The sequence below is a fragment of the Lotus japonicus genome, chromosome 2 (genome assembly GCF_012489685.1).
Source record: "Lotus japonicus ecotype B-129 chromosome 2, LjGifu_v1.2".
Lineage (NCBI taxonomy): Eukaryota > Viridiplantae > Streptophyta > Magnoliopsida > Fabales > Fabaceae > Lotus > Lotus japonicus.
In genome coordinates this window covers 21,331,004-21,354,613 of record NC_080042.1, presented here as the reverse complement: position 1 = coordinate 21,354,613, position 23,610 = coordinate 21,331,004, and the positions used below count along the sequence as shown (strand labels likewise).

Sequence of the window (23,610 nt, the reverse complement as noted above, 5' to 3'; positions counted from 1 at the left end):
CTGGCATTCCTGGTTGTCTGGGAAACTTAGGCCTAAAAAATGGAGGTGGACAAATATAGAAAGGAGTCACTACTGGTTCAATTTCCCAAATTGAAACTCTGCTCGGGCGCTAACCAGCTGTTGATTCATCCCATCCAACCTATCAATAGTTCAAAAGATGACTGCCTCAAATCTCAATAAACCAAAAAAGAGATTGGTGTTACTACTGTAAGGTGCACACTATGACCATGGGGGACACATGCTCATGGAAGGGCATAGACCGTAGGTCCATAATGAATGTTATAAGATACTCAAATCTAAGGAAACATGAAACATTTTGTTAAATAATGAACTAGTGACTCAAGAGAAATTACGAGCACCACGAAAATACTCAAACAGTTATCCAAACAATACATCTCTTTCTTTTTGGTGAAGTATAAAAACACAAAGCTACAAAGTAAAAATAAGAGCGGTTTAATAATACCTGAAGATTGCGCCACTGTGAACTTTTCCATCGGGCAGAATCCAAGTCACTAATCCCAGTGATTGTACCCATATGTCTGCGTACTCCAGACTCCTCTGTTTCGAACATCATCCTAAATCTCATCCCTAGAGAAACTTGAGTGTACATGGCTTTGTTAAACTTGGCCAATGGAATAACGAATTCTGAGGGGCTGGCCCTGTTAAATTGACAGATTTTTGTAAGAGACTGTCACAAATATTCAATGGATGCCATTCTTACATGCCAAATAGTACCTTGGATTGTAAAATATAGTAAATGGGCTGTTATTTGCAGCAGCATGAGCTGCTGCAGCAAGAATGCCAATGTGCATGCTGTCACTGGATATTACTGATGAAGAAAGTGCTGGTTGCTGTCTATTAGCACGCCTTATGCCTAAAAGAAGTTGCTGTTTTTCATCTCTAAAAATAACCCCAAAAAAAATTTAAATAAATTATTCAGCAACAAGGTTTCAAAATATTCCTGAAATTCCCACATAAAAAGATATATATTTTACCTGATAAAAAGAACAGAATCTCCAGCAAATAGTCTTTTTGTGCTGACAAATACACTCCAACCAGTAGTCAACAGATGCCTCTTTGGTTGACCTGTAGCCGATGTGCTAGCAATTTTAGCATTCAAATTTTGCCAAACATCAATTAAACAGCTTCTATATTCATAATTTGGTTAAAACCACTAATAAGATTATTCTAATATCATTTTTTTTCTTTAGGGGAACTTTAGGCACATGATTTAGTCCAAGAAAAATGAGGTAGCTAACTAACAAGATAATACAAGTCCGGGAGGTTTAGAAAACACTAGACTATGATTTTACTATGTGATAAAAAAAGATGGCAATTAATCAAGAATACAAAGAAGTGGCAATACCCCGATAAATATGTCTAAAGGACCATGTAGTGTCGTGCAAATCTTTGGCAACAAGCTCCTGAGCGGGAGGTTGCATAGAATAATCCTATCAAACACACTAATGGTCAGGATATATAGGGAAAACCCTGATGCATCACGAAAACATCTTCCAATTCTTGCAACAGAGAAGGCAATGAGAATGTTGTATACTCACCAAGGGGGGGAATATTTTCTCAGCTGCTCTTCGAGGCACAGAAAATCCACCATGAGTGCTTGTATCACTAGCTGTAAGAGTTTTGCAAAAGAACTCTGCAGGTTGTCGGTTTTGTTTGAGACCCATGTCTGATGCCAGTATTGCATCCTTATCATACTGCAGAAAAGGCAAATTAAACAATCTTTGATATAGTTACACACCATTAGCTTGAGAGGATCTTCATAAAAAGGCGGGAAGTAAATTCTGAATACAATATGCGAAGTCTCAGAGTAACAAGGTAACCTACTTTGTTTACAGGCTGAAGGGTCATTTGTGCATAGACCTCGTCAGTTTCAGGATCAGCCTGGTAGAAAGCACACAAGTAAATCAATATACATGTACACATTTCCACATAAGAAAACTGCATAATACATAAAATAGTAAAAAAAATCACAAGTTTTCATTAATGCATAAGAGCCATATAACAAGTGGGGAGTGCACGTACATGCAGCGCAACATTGTGGAGCATGCAAATCAACTTGGAGGGAAGGTTAGGGTACAGATATAAATGAATTGTTCATAAAAACAAAATATATCCAAGCAAGAAATCTTCAATGAAAACTGAACTAGTCAAGGTGTGACTCGTGCTACCTGGCATTCCTGGTTGTCTGGGAAACTTAGGCCTAAAAAATGGAGGTGGACAAATATACACTACGCCAGAAATTACTTACTAAAGCGCCTCTTTTAAAGCGTTTATTATGTCAAACGCTTTAACAGTTACGCATGTGTCTGCTAAAGCGCTTATATTTGAAAAACGCTATAAAATATAAGATTATCTACAACGCTCCATATCAAAGAGCGTGTTAATAATGATCCCGTACAAGATAAAAAGTCTTTACAATGTTTCTATATCAAACACGCTTTAAAGAAAGTGTGTCCTTACAACGCCTCACATAAATAAAGCGCTTTAGAAAAACTTCATTTTTTTAAAAATAAAAAATTGGTATACACGTTCTCTCACATCCCGCACCTCCACTCTCCCTCATTTGCAGGTTGGTTCCAAAAACCCCCCCAAACCTTCATTCTTTCCAGATTTACGCCCCCATATTTCTTGTTCCAACAAGTCTCACATCTAAACCAGCAACAAAACATAGAGATTCAGAGGGGAAAGGGGAAGCGAACCAGAACGGATTCCCGTGGAGGAACAACAGCGACGGACGTGGCGGCGCGTGAGAGGAGAAATAGTGGCGGATCGGAACCTCGCGAGGGAGAACGGAGTGTCGTGGTGGCACGAGAGGAGCAGAGAGAGGACGCGACCAAGAAGGAGGAGTGGAGTGTGGCGGCGACACAACAGATCCGACGAGGTGCGTGGCGGTGGCTGGAAGAGGAGCGTGGTGGAGGCGATTTAGAAGGAAGGAAGGAGGTGGTGACGGTCAAGAAGGAGGAGGAGGTGATGGTGGAGCAGCCATGGGAGAGGAAGGGAGTGGTGGCTGTGGTTACCACAGTCCTGACAACCCATCACTCCTCCTCGGCTCCTCCTGCAAAGGCCCCAACCCTAACGCTGCAACGGAGGAGTATAGATCAGCTTGCCGGTTGATTTTTGGCCTCTTATTCTTGATTCAAGATTTCCCTCATATTTGTTCCCTTCGATTCATAATTTCTCTCTTGCAGGAAGCTCCTCACCGAAGCCACGATGTCTACTGCCTCACGCAAGCTTCTGGAAAATGAACCTGAGAACAATCAAGCTTGATTGGTGATTTCTCAGAACCTCCATCAAGGAGACTAAACACCTGACCTGAGCCCTGCCTCTCTCACCTGACCTGAGCCCTGCCTCTCTCACCAAATGCAGAAGCACATCATTGATAACTGTTGGTCTCTCCTTTGAGGCGTTCTGCTGCAATATTTTCTTTAAATTGCTAACTCTCAATACAATTCTATTATCTATTTGTAAGTCCAGAACTCCCTCTTTGCCCACCTCTTTTATTTAAACAGTTGTTCTTAGCAAAATTAATACCAATGACTTGATATACATGTTATGCAGTTGTTCTTGTCTAATCTCTGCATCTTTTTTTTTAATACTGAAAAGTGGATTTATTAAGCATTTAGTGAAACACTTATGTGTCACCCGTCTCTGTCCCAAAGTACTAAAACTGGTTTCATCCAGGGTGCATCAACACATAAAATCAGGTTTGAGCATCCAATGACATCTATGTCATCGCAACAATTTTATAAAGATGTGAAGAACACGTTTTTTTTTTTTGATAAGCATGTGAAGAACAAATTAAGTTCTAATAACAAATATATATGTGTCTTGAATTCCAGCACATGAAATCATTGTCCTTTATCCTTTCCTAGAATTTGTTTCTCCGTGTTTGTTAATAATCAACTTCTTTTTACATCATTAAGCCGCTGGAGCTAGATATCTTTGACACTGTCTCTTTCTACTGAGGTTTCTGTGATAATAGAAGTTCCATCTTGATGCTTGTTTGAAATGTCCCTTGGCTCTATGTTGACACGAGCAAGCACGAGAAACAAGATTCTCTGAGTTTTGGGGGAGCATGAAGTTAAAAACTCTTTGAAGTTTCATGGTTCAAAATTGATTACAAAATAGTTTTGTATTTTGGGTTTAAGTAACTTCTTCAAGTTGTTCAATCTAAAGAAGAAAAGGCCACAATTGGGAGAGAGTTTGCTCATTCTATCATCTTTACACTGTCTTTGATCTCCAAACATGGATTCAAAAGTATCCAAGAGATTATCCAAGCCCTCGTAACTCTCCCCAACTGCCTTCAGAGCAAATACAATGCTCTCAACGGTGGTGCTCTGCATCTTTTTATTTATAGCATAGTTCTGTTGGATCTTCGGAGAGTGTTATGTGCCAAGTCATTGAATAGTGGAGTGTTGGCTGTGTTCTAGGTCCAATTCGTGATCAGTTTGCTGGTTTTTGGTTGAAGTAAAAGGGCAAAAAATTTGCAGCAATGCTGCTGTTAATATGGATTGTTTGTAGCATAATTACAGTACCTTCACTAAGTGTTCGATGAAAACTTCTTTTGGATAGTATTAAGCATTTGGATTCTACTTCATGGTATTTTTAGGGATATGCTCATAAATGCATAGCTCTGCCCTATTGATGTTTTTTATTTTACTTTTGTATTCTTTTTTTAGGTAGATCTCTTTCCTACAATTCTGTTACAATCCTATCCTTTTATTGATGGATGTCTTATTTTATTACCCCCTGCAAAAAAAGAGTAATCAGTTATATCCTCTAATTGCATTACAGATTCGGTAATCCCGAGTGCATAGCCACCTACGTTGATAATCTCCCTCCTCTTCTTCCATATCTAGTTCTTATTAGACAATGAAAAGGCATAGTGTCTTGTGTGAATGCATTTTTTCTATATATTTATCATGGTATAAAGTGTTTTGTGGATACATCCTCTTGCATCTATTTCCAATTATATGCTAATATGATGTGAATACTCAACGTGTGGGAGTCAATCTATCCATTTCATATCTTGTTTAGTTCTCTTTCCCATTCAAGCTATGTTCTCATTTTAATTTCACTCAGATCTATTTATCCACCTTTCATTGGGCTTTTTTTGTCTTACCTTAATTGAGGTGATCTTCTGAATTTTGAATCAGTTAGTATTAAATTATTTCATTTTGGAGTTGTAAACATCAACGTACATCTTTGTTGAACAGGCAGATAGCCTTGTTTGCCAGTTGCTGCGATAAAAATGGACTTTCTGTTGATATTCATCTGGTATGCGTTATGAATTGTTATGTGTTGATGTGTAAAAATGGACTTATGTTCTTTTTCAATAGATAATTCTCATGTTAGCTAGAATGTTACAATTTTCATTTCTTTATTTTAATGGTAACAGGGGCACATTGGGAAGTCTTGTAAGGGTGTTTTTCTTTGTATTGTATTGGTGAAGCAAGTAAATTTGTGGTGGTAGTGATTCTAGTTAAAGGAAATAGAACTTCCTGGGTCTTGAGTCCCCAGAATATGTCTTCAGACCGCCCATAAATATATATATATGTTTAACAAGTGCTACAGCGCTTCTGTATAGGAATGTTTTAGTATGCACTTATATTAAAACGCTTTTTGATGGGAACGTTGTAGTAAACACGTATATGAAAGCGTTTCATAATTGAAGTGCTTAGTAGAAGGACTTATTAAAGCGCTTCTTTCTAAAATTCGCTTTAGTATATGCATTTACTAAACCGCTTCTTTTACAAAAGCGTTGTAGAACATGCCATGTTCTACAACGCTTTTTTAGAAAAGCGCTTGACAGTACTAAAGCGGTACGTTCTACAGCGCTTCTTAAGCATTGTAAAATCGAAAAAATAAGCGCTGTAAAATGCAATTTCTGGTGTAGTGATAGAAAGGAGTCACTACTGGTTCAATTTCCCAAATTGAAACTCTGCTCGGGCGCTCACCAGCTGTTGATTCATCCCATCCAACCTATCAATAGTTCAAAAGATGACTGCCTCAAATCTCAATAAACCTAAATGCAGGGCTATCAGGCGGACCAAACATCCTTAAGGCTTCAGGTCATAATCTGATATTTGTTAGTTGTTACAAACAAAAATAATGTAAACCTCAAATGCTCAAGAAATTTCTCAGTATACTGAAATATTTTTAGTCCTGCAGATCAACAAAAATTTCACAAGAATCCTATAGTCCACAGTATAAAAGGCCGCACACTTGGATAGCTACAGAAAAAAATAAATGCAAACAAGACAGTTAAAAGAAAAATTACAATACCATAAAGGGGGAAAGTAATTTAGATCATGGTGATCGTACTACAAAAAAAGCCTCAAACGTATATATTAGATAGAGTTCTAACAGTACTTTGGCTAATAGTGAGCAACAACTTGACGACAACATTAAGCACCATAGAGACAAGTTCTATGTTTACCTCAGCTACAGTTCCTTGGATTGCATAGACCAAGACATGAGCTTTGCGTAATCTAAAATAACAGAATCACAAACAAAAGCAAAAGATAATATGAAAATACCAACTAGAGTTGTTCAGAACACTATAATTAGACATGTGATTTTCTATGAGAATATATTCCCTTTCTCTGATAGTGCATATATATCCCACATTCTCATACTTCATCTTCTGTAGACATAGCTAAGTAAAATACAAGTTACAGGAGTCGCATCTTACTCCACACTTAACTTAACAGTACAAGAAAAGGTTCAAAATATCACATTAGGGAAAGGAACAAGTAACAATCAAAACTGAAAACCCAATACCCACTCAGTTTTCCCCTAACCAAGTCCTAATTCTTAAAGATTTAGCAGCTTAAATAAATGTCTCAAATGATAATAAGTTGAACATCCAACCAATCGGTGTTATTCTTGATCTATGCAAAAATAAAAAATTGCTTTTAGATCTTACTCCATTTAACATCTACTACTACTATACTTGAGATTTGGGACTCTACAAGGAGAATACAGAAGACGAAAGAGAAAGACACTCACAATTGAAGGTCTGCCCATACGAATGAAAAATCATTGACAGGGTATTTCAAGAAAAAATAAGTCTGCTTCTTCTAACTCCTGCAGTCTCTTCATCTCCAAATACACACTTACGGCTTGCAGCGGAGGTGCTTGCGACGGCGGAGGAGGTGATTTTAGTCAGATCAAAAGGAGCTTGTGGCGAAGGTGCAATAAATGAGGCTTGCGGCGACGAGGGAGAGGGCTTGCAGCGGATGATGTGTTTGGGGCGGAGGTGGACTTGCGGTTCAAAGGAAGGAATCTGGAACGAGGGAGGAGGCCCGTGCTCAAAATGAAGCTGGAACACTGTGGTGCAAAGGAAGGAATCGCGGCGGTCGAGCCACCACCGGCGAGGCTGCCGCTGAAGAGAGCAAGATGATGAATTTTTTTTTTTCCGATGGTTCACTAGAAGATGAATTAGGGTTCATGAATTCTTCTAAAATCTGATTTTAAGTTTTCTTTTTTTGTTACAGAGGAAATAGAATCTTATTTTAAATTTAATTCGTTTTTTTTAATTACAAAAATAATTAAAATATACAAAAACTTGAGGCTAAAATGCAAAATTTAAAAAGTTTAAGGACTAAAATTTAGGATATAAAATTGACTGGTCAAAGAGATGACATGACATCATATCATCTTCCTATTGGTCATTATATGGGGGGCATGACTGTTGTTTAAAACACAAACAACATTTTTAAGTTTTCCAAAAAAATGATATATGATAAATGAAAAGAAATCTTGTAAGAAACAAGATGTAAAGGTAATTAATCAAGGAAAAGAGTATTAAATTTAATTTTAAATTAAAATATAGTGGGAGATTCTGCCTAATGCCTATATTCACTGTTTACCACATGGGTTCATCCACATAAGTCAACGAATTTGACTTTGGGGCTTGAAAAGTTGAGTTCCATAGGAGGCTAATATAACGGTTTCAAACTATAAATATTCCTACCTGTACAAACAAGGACTAGAAGTCTAGAACGTAAAGCACTTGTGAACTAAAACCTGAAATTACGCCACTTTGCTAATATTAATCACGCCATCACTCTCGGCTTTTTCCTTCTATAAGAACACCCCACTCACCCCATTAGTCCCCCACTCACCTCTCACCTTAATTTCAGTTACTCATTAAGAAAGAGAAGAGCCACGACTAAAAATGACTCCTCTTTCATGCTTCCTTGTTCTTTTCTCCCTTTCTCTTCTAACACCAAATTTTGTTTCCTCCTCTGCAGTTCGAGATCCTGAGTTGGTTGTCCAAGAAGTACAGAGGTAATAACTATAGAAGCTTTTACCTCTTAATTTGTATTATGTTCGCTAGCTTATTCTACCTACATTATTCATTGATTAGATAATGAAATTAACCTTAAAATCCAGCAAACTATATGCATGTTACCTATCAAAATGTGAGATATTTGAAAGAGTCATTTTGTTTCATTCATGATAATATACATATATATATACCTGAAGATACTTTATGCACCATTTTCTATTTCTTCCTCTTCTTTTGTATAAATGCAAATGTGAGTTTAGAGTTTTACTTAGATGACAAATTCAACAAAATCATATATTTAAGAACTTTTCTCGGGTAAGCAATAAATTACAGGGAGTTTTCGTACCCTTTGTGCTTTAACCTGATAAAGTTGTCTAAATCATCCAAAATTTATGATAAAATATATCATCTAATATTTATGTTGAGTGATTTAGATAACTTGACTAATAATTTTGTTTTTATTTTATCTTGAGATGTAAAAAATAAATGGATTATTTTTCACATATAGTATGAAGGGTACTTACTTTAAATAAATGAGATTGAGTGTCTTGCACTATGGGTCCAAAAAAGAATATGTTCTTTCGAAAAAATTGCATATGGTCACACATTTTCAATTTCATATTGCAGAAGCATCAACGCCTCAAGAAGAAACTTGGGTTATTTATCATGTGGAACCGGTAATCCCATTGATGACTGCTGGCGATGTGACCCTAATTGGGAGAACAACCGGCAAAGGCTAGCAGATTGCGCCATTGGGTTTGGCAAGGATGCCTTGGGAGGAAAAAATGGTCAAATCTACGTCGTCACTGACTCCGGTGACGACGACCCCGTGAACCCGAGGCCAGGGACACTGAGGTACGGCGCCATACAAGACGAGCCACTATGGATCATCTTTAAGAGAGACATGGTGATTAACTTGAAACAAGAGCTTCTAGTGAACTCCTTCAAGACAATTGATGGAAGGGGTGCTAGTGTTCACATTGCTGGTGGGGGATGCATTACCATTCATTATGTGAGCAATATCATCATCCATGGGATTAACATCCATGATTGCAAGCCCACTGGGAACACCGATATAAGAGATTCCCCACACCATTCTGGGTTTTGGACTGTGTCAGATGGAGATGGTATTTCTATATTTAACTCAAAGCATGTGTGGGTTGATCATTGCTCTTTATCTAATTGCCGTGATGGTCTCATTGATGCCATCCATGGATCCACGGCTATCACTATCTCCAATAACTACATGACCCATCATGACAAAGTCATGCTTTTGGGACACAGTGACTCTTACACACAAGACAAGGACATGCAGGCCACTATAGCCTTTAATCATTTTGGTGAAGGCCTTGTCCAAAGAATGCCAAGGTACATATACATTCTAAGGCCATCACTTTTTTCTTTAGTAGTGATACCTTGACATTCAAACACCGTAGAGATTCATTTATAATTAACTACTTTGGGTTTATTGAATGTCAATATTATACATAGGTGTAAAAATTTATGAGTTTCCTTTGCTTTAATATTTGAATATAATATGATATTAATCTTAATTATTTAAATATTATTTGTATATATGTTCACATTACTTTTTCTTACTGCTTTAATATTTGAATATAATATGATATTAATCTTAATTATTTAAATATTATTTGTATATATGTTCACATTACTTTTTCTTACGAATAATGATATTTGATACCTCAAATGACTTTCACACTTTTTACACCTCATTCATGTGAATATGACAGAAAGACAAATAGAAAGAGACATATTTCTATCCTTAAAGTTTGATGTCCCAGAGTGAAATCATACAAAATTATTTTGTTAACATCTCTACACCTCACACCTCTTACTCAAAATCATATGAATATTGAGATTGAATTGAAGCTTGGGCAATAAAAAAATGATCTGTGCTTAAATCTAAACAATTTTGTTATAAAGACTCTATACCACATCATAAATTAAATATCTCAAAAATTGAAATTGTAAATTGAAAATAAGCTGATGATTTTAGGCTAAATTGCTATTAAAGCTTACCATTTCTAGCTCCAATTAATTTTAGAAAATGTACTGAAATCTTCTCTTTCATTTTGTTTTTAAAAGTGAAAACAAATATATACGAGAAACTCTTGAGAACAAAGTTCCCCCAAGTGAACTATGAAAAGACAACAACAATAAGAAGAAAAGACAACAGAAAGTATAGCAAAAGCAGAAAGCAAAACAGAAAACACAATAGAAACAGTAGCGAAAACAGAGTCAGGCCGGGGCGGGCAATAGCAAAACGAAGAGCTAGGATGGCAGCTGCAACAGCAGGGCACAGTGAAGCTCTCGAGCCACAAAGGATCATAGCCAATCGAGATATAACCTATATGAAGTTCTTCAAAGGAGAATAATATACCAGGCCAAATGGCCAATGAACATAAAGAAGCACACCAGTGGGATAAGAATTGCAGCTCTATCATCCTATAGTGTTGTCCACCACCCATTACACAGTAGCAGCAACACAAAATCATGAGTAAAAACAGAGAAAAGCATGCAGGGTACCAATAATAATAATAGAGTTAGCCGAGTGTTAATATTAATGCCATAAAAATAATCCTTAGTAAAGTCAATGCAATGTCCCTAATAAAATCAGGGCGGTTAATTTTTTATTAAAAGAATAAGAAACCATCATTTGAATGCTCTTATATGTACATGCAGGTGTAGACATGGATACTTTCATGTGGTGAACAATGACTACACACACTGGGAAATGTATGCAATTGGTGGGAGTGCTAACCCTACTATCAACAGCCAGGGGAACAGGTTTCTTGCACCAGATAACAGGTTCAGCAAAGAGGTAACAAAGCATGAGGATGCACCGGATAGTGAATGGAAGAGCTGGAACTGGAGATCAGAAGGGGACTTGTTCTTGAATGGAGCATTCTTCAGGTCATCTGGTGCTGGTGCTTCTTCTATGTATGCAAGGGCATCAAGTCTCAGTGCAAGACCATCTTCTCTTGTTGGCTCCATCACTGTCACTGCTGGTACACTCAACTGCAGGAAGGGCTCTCGCTGCTGATTAATCACTTTATTAAGCAAAAGCAATTAAGAATGAGAAATGCAATTATATGCAGCTTAATTTGCTTCCCCTGCGGTTAATTACCTTATATAATATATTTATAACAATTAAATTAATATACAGTTTGATCTTATTTACCTTAAGGATCGACTTTATTGACTTAATGACAACCTCTGCCTTTTACTTTTCAAAAATGGCGATGAAATTGACTATCTCGGTTGTACGATGGAAAGGGAATGCAGTTAATGTTGGTCTAATTCAATGATTTCATTGTCTTTCTATGCACATGCCTCCTCATTCTATATATATATTTTTCCTTGAAATAGTCTATCTTCTTTAACCCCACTCGTTGATCTTGATTCCTCATGCATGATATGTAGTGTGATAGTAAAGAAGAAGGTGCTTGCTACCATACCACAAGAATTTTTGTGGGTATGATACAATAGCTGACATGGACCAATAGGATATAAGTGGTGTAGTTTATTATTTGATTTTTAGGTTTATTGATTTTTAATGTAAAAGTAATAATTTTTTATTGAGTTAACCATGGGTTAACCAACCCTAGTCAGATTTCATTAATAGAGTTTTAATTCCCAAGAATTTGAAAATCAATCTTTTCCATTCTTCTTCTACACTCTTCCAAAACTGCCGTTTCATTGTTCTTCTACTCACTTCTGCATTTCGGGCTCCTCTTCCGTTTCGTCTTCCGTCAATTCCTTCTTCCGGTGGCGCGTTTGCAACACTGTAAGTGCTTTTCCTTTCAATCTCTTCCTCCTTCTCCGTTCTCTTCCTCCGTTCGTTCTCTTCCACCAACATTCTACTGCTATTTTGATGTTTCTTCTTCCGTGAGTGATTGAACGGCTTTGTTTGGACTTTGTATTGATCATGAAGCATTGTATTTTGCAGGTTCAGAAACAAGAACAGGGTTGTTCTTCGTTGACGCCGTCGGGGTTCATTGTCGCCGTCACCGTCGCCGTTCGTGGTCATACTTTTCACGGTTTAAGGTTAGTGGGTTTATACCTGAGTACTTGTTGGTTGCATGTAATGATTTGTTCTGTAATCGTGGTCAACCTTTTGAAATTGGGGCTAATTTTGGTTGCATGTCCTGACATTGTTAATTTTGTTGTTGATATCATTTTAATTAGAACGTGAAACCTGGGTATGTGGGCATGTGGTTGTTCTTGTTTTGTTAGTTGCATGTACTGAAAATTGTGGTTGCAAAAGTGCCCCTGAAAAAGTGCTCATGAAAAGAAGTTTTTTTTCTTCATATTTGGGCTAAGAATACCTCTGATCTCTCCCTTTGTGATTAAATGTAACTTTTATAAATTGACAAATAATAGTTCTTGTGATTATATGTTTATTGCAAGTCAATAATAGTTTTTGTTATTGTATGTTTATATGTAACTTTTCATGCTCTGTTTTTTGGGCTTGAGTTTGTGTTGGAGTTGTACCCTGTTTGTAGATATGAAAATGACTTCCATTGCTTACATTGAAACTGTATTTTCTTAGTAGAAATGGAACATGGTGGTAGTTCGCGTGGCACATTCCGGAAAACTTTTACAATTCCTATTAATCTGAGTGAGGAACACATGGATATCCCTAGATATTTTTATGAAAGTAAGAAGTCCTCTCTTAAGAATGAAGTTCAGCTTATTGATCCATGTGGGAACTGTGTGAAAATTTGTGTTGTGGTTGGATGTTTAGGAGGGGTTCTCTGGGATGTTGTGCCTACCCTTGTCAGGTTCTATGGTCTGAAAAAGAACCATGACTTGGTATTTGATTATGAAGGGGAGAATAGATTTAAAATTGGTATTTTTGATGAAAATAAGAATGAGTTTCCATATCCACTTCCTGTTAAGGAGGAATATGAAGAACCGGGTCCAGAAATTGTTGAATTGAGTTCTGACTCTGAGGATGATGAAGATGATGTTGCTCGGGCAGAGGCAGAGGCAGAGGCTGGGTATGTCCAGGTTAATGGACGACAATATTATAAATTTGTTAAGGTTATCAGTGGCTCTGTTGCAAAAAAGAATCAAACCTTGGTAAGCAATCAGTCATCATTCTCTTTCACTTTCAATTTATATTACTTAAATTTGTTTATATATTTAATTTAATTTGGTAATTTTTCTTATTTTGTTTAATCAGCCCTTGCCGAGGTCAGTTGTTCGTGAGTACCTTAGTGAGCACAACTGGGGACGTTTTGTTCTCATGAAGGAAGGTGATGGCAAAAGGTATTTATGCTCGCTGTTGTGGAGGAAGAGAGACGGTCAATTGACAGATTGTCATCTAGGAGAAGACTTTTATCAGTTTGTCAGTGACTACCACCTAGTTAAAGGCGACAAGCTCCACTTCAAGGCTAATGAAATGAACAACTTTCTTCATGTCAGGATTCAGCGCCGTAATGGGAATGGGAATGGGAATGGGAATTAGAAAATGAATTTGGTTTGGTAGCTATTGGTTGCTACATATGTGTTTTGTTTGATACTGGATTCAGATCTTTGTGTTTTTTAACTTTGAACTTGTTTTGTTTGCTACCTACTGGTTGCTACATGTGTTTTGTTTGATACTGTGTTTTATTTTGATCATTATCATGTTTTGATTTTTAAAATGTTTGTCTATTGTGTAGTTTTTAAATGGCATCCCAATCTTATTCATCCCCAAGATCTGCAAGCGTTGCTAATGATGCGAGACGTTGCAAGTGCGGTCTTTATCCCTCAATTAGGACAGCATGGACTAGGGTTAATTATGGGAGAACATTTTACCAATGTTCTTATGGGGTAAAAAATTCATTTTTATCAATCATACATGGATGCATGTAAACTTATATAATTATCTGTGCTAATCTAATGATATAAAATTGTAGGGTTGTGATTACTTTGATTGGGCAGAAGGTCCTATTGAAGGGGTGAACAATCAACCTGTTAACAGTTCTAATCCACAACCACAAGTTAACAGAAACACGATTGATGCGAGTGCGGTTGAAGTTTTGCTTGCGGAGGGTAGGAGGAGGGAACAAGCTTACATCAAAATCATTGTGGGTACTTGGGTGTTTGTACTCGTTGTCCTGGTTGCAATTAAGATGGGTTAAATTTTTTTTTTTTTTTTTGCTATATGGTACTTTTGTTATAAAGGATGTTGGTCAATTGAAGGATGTTTGTACTTCCGTTATTAAGTACTTGGTTTTGTAGCAATTGGTTTTGTCATTGTCTTTGAATTGATTTGGCATTGTTTCAAATTAAGTTCCGTTATTAAGTACTTGGTTTTGTAGAAATTGGTTTTATCATTGTCTTTGAATTGATTTGGCATTTTCAAATTAGTTTCAAAAAAAGTTCCATAATTTGGCATTGATTTGAATGGGAATGGGGTTCTCTGGGATTTGGCATTGATTTGAATAAAAACTTCCTATTTCAACTACCATAATTTGGCATTGATTTGAATAAATACTTCCTATTTCAACTACCATAATTTGGCAGTGATGTGAAAAAAAACTTCCATTTTCAACTACCATAATTTGGCAGTGATTAATAAAAACTTCATATTTTAGGAAGGCTTTGAATCTTTGTTTCCAATTTTGTTAAAGTTAGTAGAAATAGTAGAAATGAGTTAATTACATGATTTAAAAACCGTTTTACTCAAGGTGGGAGAGTACCTTATTTAACCTTATGAAAAAATCATGTGTAGTAGAAAGCTTGACTAACTTGGGATAAAAAATGTAAATACTTAAACAAAGGGGTATCAAAAATTTAAAGACTTAAACAAAGCCATGGAAGCATATGCAAAAATAACTTGAATGATATGAAAGTCAAACACCATTACTGAAATATTAAAAAACGCAAGCAGTCTTAATAGGGCACAACATGCCAAAATAACTTGTCCACAACTGAGTAAAACAACAAAACTGAAAACAGGTCAAAAGGTGGGTACAAACAGGCCAAAACACACCAGTCCAAAATGCAAAACACATCCAATCAAAACAATTCTCCAAATAGGCCAAACAATTGGTCCATGACTAATACAAACAGAATAATAAGAAGGTAAATAATATGGATAGTTCCATATAAGCATTCCTTCACTCAAGGAAGACACTTGTTCCTGACCAGTGTAGCCTTCACCATATTTCCATAGAACTCATAAGCCTTTTGCATGAGAATTTCCTGATTTTCGTTGTACTTGTGTAAAGCCAACTTCAATGCAAACTTCAAGCGTGTGCTATTGTCAATCTGCAAAACATAAGAGAAACTTTTACAATTGCTATCATTTGTAAAAAAATATACAAATCGTGCACCTGAATTTATAACTTAGGTTACCTTAATATTGTATCCATCTTTTCCCAATTCGTTCATCCAGCATGCTACCCACACCCCGCAATCATTTCTACACAAAAAAACCAACCACATTTTATATGATGTAGGAACCCTATAATGTAATTCCAGTCAAAAAACAAATATAACATATACTCACGAGTCAGATTTCTGCACTGGCAATCCTTGGGGCACGACAACCTTAAACTGAGAAACACGAGGCCTCACTGTTTCATCCATGTCATAGAATGATGGATCTCTGAACATTTTCTCCATGTATAATGCCTAAGCAATATAATTTTAAATTGATTAGGAGCATAATGAACAAGTAATTAAAAAGAATAATGAATTGAAAGTTACTTGTGCCTTACCACCAGCTTGGCGTTGAAGATCCTATATTCCAACCTATCTTCTTCTGGGAAGGAGTCCAAGTATACAATTTCTTCATTTTCAAAGTCAAACACAAGTAGGTACCAATGCTTACCGTTGTCATTCAAGGGCACAAACACCTAAGGAATAACATTAAAATCAGTTAAACAATTTGAGAATTAATCAGTCTAAGGTAGAAATTATTGTAATGATTATACCTTTGACAACATCTCAATCTTCCCCATGTAGGTCCTCTGTTGATTGGTGATCATGCTTTGAGGGTGGGTGGTCCAGCCCATAATGAATTGCTGTAAAATAATTTAAAATTATGTCATAAACATGCCATGCAAGATGATAACATACATTCCATAAATATTAGACTCACGGAAAAGTAGGTTGGTAAGAACCAAAACTTAGGAATTCTGTTCATATCCCTTTCAGAGTGAGTCAACATTATGGCAAACAAGTTGATAACCTACATTAAAAAATATTAAAATTTTTGGTGAGAAATGAGGACAAAAAATATTTAATGATAAGAATTTGTTGAAGATGTCGTGTTCACTCTCACCTCTTGATCAACTTTGCACTTTGGCATCAGAGTTTGCAATACCCCACGGGTTCCATTAACATGGTTGATTACAGGAATTATAAGTGATTCCTTGCTGTCATAAACAATGAAGAAACAATAAACATATGGTACAAAGTGATTAACACAAATAAACTATATTACATACATAAGAAGATTGTAATTAAAATTGCTACTTTTTACCTATCTACACTTCCATCATTGCACCTCTTAAATATGTAAGAAGCCACTGCAATATCAGTGTAGTCAAGGTTTTCAAAGACAGCTGGTCCAAATATGCTTTTCAACCACTATTATAACAATAAACAATGAATCAGGAACTTGAAGCAATGTGTTCATACTTATTTAAAAAAAAATACTTACAACGGGAATGTAAATGGGATCTATTGTAGCAGCTGGACCAGATAAAGATGTCTTATCATTTTGATTTGATGGAGGAGTTGCAGATTTGAATCCACTGCCTAGAGTCTGAAACTCAGATGGAGAAAACAATTTCTTTACCAAGCCACCTACACATTTCTGTTTTCCTTTGTCATTGGGCGTAGATTGCACAAATTTCAGCATTATTTCTTCAGTTGCAGTAGCTCTTAAAGAGTACTTTGATTTGTTCGTAAACAACTCCTCATCAGATAGTTCAGGATCTTTCGATGAGCTGGTGTACCAAGTTTGAGCTAAAAAACCCACTGCTTGCATTAATGATCGAACATCTTTTTGTAATTCTGTGACTGTGTTCAGCACATCCTGTGCATAAAATATATGATTCAAGGAACCCATAAGCAATCAAAATTCTGTGACTTACAATAATGAACCAGCTACTGCCAATGTGCCTCATGTCCAAGGTTCAAATCCTGCTGAGCGCATTTTTTCATGTATTTGTTTTAGTTTTTCTATTTCGAAGACAGTTCATTACTAATACAATTGTTGGAACTATACATCACAGTTAAGCAATTTAGTTCAGTGGAAACTTCTTGGTTCTAGTACAGTCAGGTCTCGTGTTCAACACCCAATACCATAATTTTTTTGGACATTTATCACCATAGACGTTTAATTCGTACAGCTTGGGTGAAGGACTTAATTTTTGTTAAATTATAAAAAGACAAGACCTGACATAAATTTCATAAATTAATTTTATAAATCTCTCAACTCCATTTAACCATGTCTGGAATCAACAAAATCTGGCATACATGCCTTAGCACACCAAGTGCATTTCTAACAAAATTAACATAAACATGTCATAAAAAAAACAAAAAACAGAGACAAATTGACTTCTTGGACAATGATTTCTTGTTCATTTAAATTCTACTCCTCGCCTTCATCTTCATCTCCATCTTCATCTTCACTTTCATCTTCTTCTTCATCTTCGCCTCTACCAACTTCAACCCGTGCAACCATCGCATTCCGTTCAACTTCATTCAAATAACTCATAAACTATGACACACAAACAACCATATTACATGATTTGAAAACGGGAATTACTTTAAAAAAATTAATAGAAATGCATGCTCGCTTACCTTAGGAATTGTGGAAGAAGAACCTGGTTCTGAAATACCTATACCAGGGTATGATTGGTAATTTCCGTTTTCAGGAAATTGAGGGAACATTGCAAATTCATTTGCCATATTCATTGGATAATGCGAATAATGCTGAACTCCACCAGCTTCTGTAGCATGATCATCTCTCAAATGCTATTACATTAACATCCAAATTAAGAGTTAAGTAAAATCAATGTAATCTGAATAAAAAAAAACAGCAAGTACAAATATTCTTCTTACATTATCATTTACATTATCATTCACAACAACACATCTATATGTACAAAATGAATAACTACCTTGGCTTTCCCATTTGCTGTTGAAGAGATTTTGTTTGGTGTGGCATTTTTCCCTCTCGGTGTTCCAGTTCTCCTGTTTGGCGTTGCTGTTTTCCCTTTTGCATTTGGCGTGTTTTTTGTTGAACGAACTTTCCGCTTCCTTCCATTATCCAGCATAAGACCATCAACCTGCAGAGTTAATAAAAAAAATATGTTTAAAGCACTGAAACAAATATTAAAATACAACATAATGACATCAAGACAGCTACCTGATCCTGCACACTATCGTCCTCGCCAAACTCAACAGAGGAATCACCCGTATTGAAATTCTGGTTCTCGCACAGGACAGATGTCGAACGCGATGTTGGGACAATCGGTTCGACAATTGCACAACAGTACATAAATTAAATCAACGAAAAAAACACAGGGAATTGTTAACCTAGTTCGGTGCAACATCACCTACATCTGGAGGATACCAATCCAGGAGTCAATTCACTATCAAATAATAGCTCTCAGGTCACATGAAAGTCCCTCCTATACCTAAGTACTCCCCCTTAGTATAGAGCCTCTTCAATGTCTACCACTATTACTTAAGTGAATCTAGCTTAGCCCTTCTCCTCTAAGCTATGAGGAAACTTCCCCTAACTCCTAATGATCACTGCCACAGTGACCGATCCCTTACAAGAGATTGAAAGATAGATCTCATGATCAAACAACAATTTGAAGAGATTACAACTCAACTAAACAAACCAACTCTAAGCCATATGATTATCAATGGAGGCAGTAGAGAGGTGTACAAAATAACAGAACAAGGACTCACAAAACAAAACCCTAAAAACCCAATCCTTGGGTGCCCAAGGCACACTTTGCAACTAGGGTTAAGCCTCCTTAAATAGGCTTTCTTCTGGTCTTGATCTTCAATGGGCTTGCACGAAAATAGAGTCCATAAAACAGATCTGGAACAAATCTTTTAAACTAGTAACAAATCTTATCAAATAAGATTTGAACAAAAGATAACATCTTTCACAATTTAAACCAAATCAAATCTTCTTCAACAGATTTGATTCCACTATATTATATTCCAGATAACAAATAGAAGCTTCTTCAATAACCTTAACTTGATTATCACGAAATCCATCCAAAGCTTCTAGAAAAATCAGCCAAACACACAGCAGATCCGCAGAACAAATGTGACAGCACGATGTTACAACATCTGCTTCGACATTAGGTTGTTTTTGAAAAAATGCAGACAACCAAAAGTAACAACAATCTCCCCCTTTGTCAAATTTTGTCTAAAACAACTTGAGATTCAGAGAAGATAAACATAACTCCCTCTCAGCAGCAGAACTCCCCCTCAAACGGTGCACATCATCGGGTTGCATATCAGAGACACATTATAAACAGCAGTAGATACATGAGATCACAAGATCAGATCTATTTATTGATCCCTCTTCCTTGGCGTTGTCCATGAAACCAGAATATATTCCCTGGAGCTCACCCAACAGAATAGGGTGCCTGCTCTGATACCAATTGAAATTCTGGTTCTCGCACAGGACAGATGTCGAACGCGATGTTGGGACAATCGGTTCGACAATTGCACAACAGTACATAAATTAAATCAACGAAAAAAACACAGGGAATTGTTAACCCAGTTCGGTGCAACATCACCTACATCTAGAGGATACCAATCCAGGAGTCAATTCACTATCAAATAATAGCTCTCAGGTCACATGAAAGTCCCTCCTATACCTAAGTACTCCCCCTTAGTATAGAGCCTCTTCAATGTCTACCACTATTACTTAAGTGAATCTAGCTTAGCCCTTCTCCTCTAAGCTATGAGGAAACTTCCCCTAACTCCTAATGATCACTGCCACAGTGACCGATCCCTTACAAGAGATTGAAAGATAGATCTCATGATCAAACAACAATTTGAAGAGATTACAACTCAACTAAACAAACCAACTCTAAGCCATATGATTATCAATGGAGGCAGTAGAGAGGTGTACAAAATAACAGAACAAGGACTCACAAAACAAAACCCTAAAAACCCAATCCTTGGGTGCCCAAGGCACACTTTGCAACTAGGGTTAAGCCTCCTTAAATAGGCTTTCTTCTGGTCTTGATCTTCAATGGGCTTGCACGAAAATAGAGTCCATAAAACAGATCTGGAACAAATCTTTTAAACCAGTAACAAATCTTATCAAATAAGATTTGAACAAAAGATAACATCTTTCACAATTTAAACCAAATCAAATCTTCTTCAACAGATTTGATTCCACTATATTATATTCCAGATAACAAATAGAAGCTTCTTCAATAACCTTAACTTGATTATCACGAAATCCATCCAAAGCTTCTAGAAAAATCAGCCAAACACACAGCAGATCCGCAGAACAAATGTGACAGCACGATGTTACAACATCTGCTTCGACATTAGGTTGTTTTTGAAAAAATGCAGACAACCAAAAGTAACAACACGTATCAACATCAAGAGAACCATCTGGGTGAGGCAATTGTGTGCACTTGCGGATTGTATGCCCACTCATCCTGCATCTACCACATAGCCTTTTTTTCTTCCCAACATTCTTCTTGCGGCCCCTTGTAGTAACCACAGCGGGATCACCAATCAAAAATGGACCAATGCGTAGTCGAGAGTTTCCTGCCCGGCGCCTTTGGACCTTTTCAGCCAGCTTGTAAATATCCACAATAACCTCAGAAAAGTCATTAACATTTTCACAAGCTACTGCGTTCAGTATGTTGCAAGCAGCTGACAACACACCCCTGCGCAGCATAGCTAATTTCTTGGCATCATTTTCAGCAACAGAATTATTAATATGATGCATGATTTCAACTTTAGCATTCCTTGACCAGCGTTTACATATAAGACTAGGAGGAATTTCATCAACCCTTTCTTTTCTCATCGCACATATGATGTGGGAGCAAGGAATACCACAATACTCAAAGTTTCCACAATCACATACAATTTCACAGAATGCTTATCATATAAAACAACGTATTCACGCCGCTCATACAAAAACTTATGCATCCTCAACATGACCACACCATTTACCTCTGCCCTTTGAGTAATTTCTAAGCCACCCACACGTTGAATCTGAGATTTCACTTCTTCAAACATCTTCCTTGTCAAAAGCTTGGAAAAGCCAATTTCAATTTCACGGAGTGGAGTTGTTAGCACAGGCTCCGTGTACATAGTTGTAAAATCTGCTACCAACTCATTGTGTCGGTACTCCTTGACATCCCTTTCAAAATTGTGGATAAAATCAATCAAACTGTTTTTACACTGCACATAACTCTTGATAAATGAGTTAATCCCTTCGCACATTGAAGTGGTTCTTATGCCTGCGAAGAATAGATCCTTCATATAAGCCGCCGCCCACATTGTCTTCAACCCATACATATATCTCACCCACTCATTATTAGCAAGATCATACTTTTCAACAGCTTCAGCCCACAATCTCTCCAATTTTTCTGCATTCATTTTAGCATAAATCAGCCCTGAAAATTCATCCAGAAACTCTGAATGCTTTAACTTTTCAATTGCAGTTTGTTGAATGTGCCATGAACACAACCTATGACGGGCATTAGGAAAGATACACCGAATGGCTTCTTTCATAGCCAAACAACCATCAGTAACAACTGCTTTCGGATGCTTCTGAAACATACATTCAACAAAAGTTTCCAAAACCCACTTATATGTATTAGCCGACTCATCTGTTAGCAAAGCGCATGCAAAAATTGTTGTTTGCCCATGATGATTATAGCCACAGAAAATAACAAGAGGCTTGTTGTACTTGTTCCTTTTATATGTACTGTCAAAAGCAACAACATCACCAAATGCATGATAATCTAATCTGCTTACTCCATCACTCCAAAACAGGTCTTTCAAATTTTCATCAACAGTTTTAGTATACTTAGAAAAAAACATAGGATCACTCTCAGACTTTGCCTCAAAATAGGATAAAGCAGCAACTGCATCACCGTTCCCAACTCTTATCCGCTTCTCCTTGTCAATATGATTGTACAGATCCTTCTTAGTAAAGCCCAAAGATTCATGACCACCTTTCTGCCCTAACATCAACCCCATTATATTACATGTCCGAACACCGTGGATCTTAAGGCTATTAATCTGGGCCTTGTCAGACTCACTTATTTGGCGAAATGAAGAAATCAGATGTACTTTGTCAACCGGAGTCAATTCATGATTGTGAGACTTCTCAAAAAGAGTTACTTTCCACTTACCTGAGTTTCTTTCATAACGAACGCGAAATCTGGCCGGACATGAGACTCTTGTAATTGGCTTTGGAGCTCTAACCCGATCACCACGTTCCATGTATTTCTTGTGCCTTGCCCCCTCTTTACTGCAAACTAATTGACGTGTAACAACACAACCCTTGGGTCCACGATACACATTATCCTTCCTTACCCCAAAACCAAAACATTGCCCATATCGTTCATAAAACTTTACTGCTTCTTCCTCCGAATCAAATTCAAGACCCATTACGTCATCATCTGTCAACTCTAAAATATTCTTCACATACTCAGCATCATCATCCTCCCCATCAGTTTCAGGTCCGCCAGATACTTGATTACTTCCATCATCATCAACCATATCATCAGATTTCTGGACCTGGTCTTCTTCCTCAAATATAGTTTCCATTACCTATAAGATTCACAAACCACAAGAGTATTTAGCTTAACAACTTCATAGTTCTTAAACTGGTGAATTATTTTCATAGTTTCAAATTTAATTGCCACAGGAAGAAACCATCAACCCAAAAAACAATAAAGGAAAACCATCACAATCCAAAACCCTAACTCACGATACAATCAATGAAACGAAAACGGGGAAACACAGAGAAACTCAAATAATCCAATACCATGAGTAAAAGGATGGAAAGAAGATTAACATGAACTGAAACGCAAAAGGGAAAACTAGTTTTGAACTTACCAATTAGATAGCCAAAACTCAGCCCTTAAAGAACCAAACAAACGCCACCGCCGCCGCTTCCGATTATCAAATACGCCGGCCGCCGCTTGTGACAAGAGGTTAACCCTAAATCCACTAAAAATTTTTGCCTTGAATTGTGTCTCTCTAATTCCCTCTGGTGCCTTTCCTTCTTCACAGAATACAAACGTGATACT

General features: G+C 36.9%; 5 protein-coding genes and 1 long non-coding RNA gene across 7 annotated transcripts; 4 read left to right on the top strand and 2 right to left on the bottom strand.

The window, feature by feature from the left end:
* Positions 1 to 1,228, bottom strand: LOC130736218 (auxin response factor 16-like). The gene is made up of 5 exons (XM_057588061.1): positions 1,218 to 1,228; positions 996 to 1,148; positions 736 to 900; positions 464 to 659; positions 1 to 139 (listed from the first exon to the last, which is right to left on the bottom strand). Exons 1-5 carry the CDS (start codon positions 1,226 to 1,228, stop codon positions 110 to 112), a joined length of 555 nt encoding a protein of 184 aa, XP_057444044.1. The 3' UTR covers positions 1 to 109.
* A 1,291-nt stretch (positions 1,229 to 2,519) lies between these two features.
* Positions 2,520 to 5,573, top strand: LOC130737777 (uncharacterized). Its single transcript, XR_009018943.1, has 3 exons — positions 2,520 to 3,130; positions 3,210 to 3,485; positions 5,238 to 5,573. It is a non-coding gene; the product is annotated as an uncharacterized LOC130737777 (long non-coding RNA).
* Positions 5,574 to 8,130: 2,557 nt separating this feature from the next.
* LOC130737774 (pectate lyase-like) lies at positions 8,131 to 11,524 on the top strand. Its single transcript, XM_057589617.1, has 3 exons — positions 8,131 to 8,316; positions 8,945 to 9,685; positions 11,021 to 11,524. Exons 1-3 carry the CDS (start codon positions 8,204 to 8,206, stop codon positions 11,379 to 11,381), a joined length of 1,215 nt encoding a protein of 404 aa, XP_057445600.1. The 5' UTR covers positions 8,131 to 8,203; the 3' UTR covers positions 11,382 to 11,524.
* Positions 11,525 to 11,672: 148 nt separating this feature from the next.
* On the top strand, positions 11,673 to 14,140 carry LOC130737775 (uncharacterized). 2 transcript variants are annotated; one of them, XM_057589618.1, is made up of 4 exons: positions 11,673 to 12,125; positions 12,288 to 12,385; positions 12,894 to 13,423; positions 13,527 to 14,140. In XM_057589618.1, the coding sequence occupies exons 3-4, from the start codon at positions 12,896 to 12,898 to the stop codon at positions 13,809 to 13,811; spliced, it is 813 nt and encodes a 270-aa protein (XP_057445601.1). In that variant the 5' UTR covers positions 11,673 to 12,125; positions 12,288 to 12,385; positions 12,894 to 12,895; the 3' UTR covers positions 13,812 to 14,140. The 2 variants fall into 2 exon arrangements, with proteins under 2 accessions (XP_057445601.1, XP_057445602.1); XM_057589619.1 differs by having other exon boundaries at positions 12,891 to 13,423.
* LOC130737776 (uncharacterized) lies at positions 14,015 to 14,469 on the top strand. Its single transcript, XM_057589620.1, has 2 exons — positions 14,015 to 14,158; positions 14,245 to 14,469. The coding sequence occupies exons 1-2, from the start codon at positions 14,015 to 14,017 to the stop codon at positions 14,467 to 14,469; spliced, it is 369 nt and encodes a 122-aa protein (XP_057445603.1).
* A 6,895-nt stretch (positions 14,470 to 21,364) lies between these two features.
* Positions 21,365 to 23,125, bottom strand: LOC130736217 (protein FAR1-RELATED SEQUENCE 5-like). The gene has a single exon (XM_057588060.1). It carries the CDS (start codon positions 23,123 to 23,125, stop codon positions 21,365 to 21,367), a length of 1,761 nt encoding a protein of 586 aa, XP_057444043.1.
* Positions 23,126 to 23,610: the final 485 nt, after the last annotated feature.

Excerpts from the sequence above, each read along its gene's own strand:
- LOC130736218 (XM_057588061.1), bottom strand. Across the intron at positions 901-995 it reads GATTCTGTTCTTTTTATCAG|AGATGAAAAACAGCAACTTC; the intron begins GTAAAATATATA and ends GGTTATTTTTAG. Across the intron at positions 660-735 it reads ACTATATTTTACAATCCAAG|GGCCAGCCCCTCAGAATTCG; the intron begins GTACTATTTGGC and ends TCAATTTAACAG.
- LOC130737774 (XM_057589617.1), top strand. The coding sequence starts at position 8,204 with ATGACTCCTCTTTCATGCTTCCTTGTTCTTTTCTCCCTTTCTCTTCTA. Across the intron at positions 8,317-8,944 it reads GTTGTCCAAGAAGTACAGAG|AAGCATCAACGCCTCAAGAA; the intron begins GTAATAACTATA and ends TTCATATTGCAG. Across the intron at positions 9,686-11,020 it reads CTTGTCCAAAGAATGCCAAG|GTGTAGACATGGATACTTTC; the intron begins GTACATATACAT and ends ATGTACATGCAG.
- LOC130737775 (XM_057589618.1), top strand. The coding sequence starts at position 12,896 with ATGGAACATGGTGGTAGTTCGCGTGGCACATTCCGGAAAACTTTTACA. Across the intron at positions 13,424-13,526 it reads CAAAAAAGAATCAAACCTTG|CCCTTGCCGAGGTCAGTTGT; the intron begins GTAAGCAATCAG and ends TTGTTTAATCAG.
- LOC130737776 (XM_057589620.1), top strand. The coding sequence starts at position 14,015 with ATGGCATCCCAATCTTATTCATCCCCAAGATCTGCAAGCGTTGCTAAT. Across the intron at positions 14,159-14,244 it reads TTTACCAATGTTCTTATGGG|GGTTGTGATTACTTTGATTG; the intron begins GTAAAAAATTCA and ends ATAAAATTGTAG.
- LOC130736217 (XM_057588060.1), bottom strand. The coding sequence starts at position 23,125 with ATGGAAACTATATTTGAGGAAGAAGACCAGGTCCAGAAATCTGATGAT.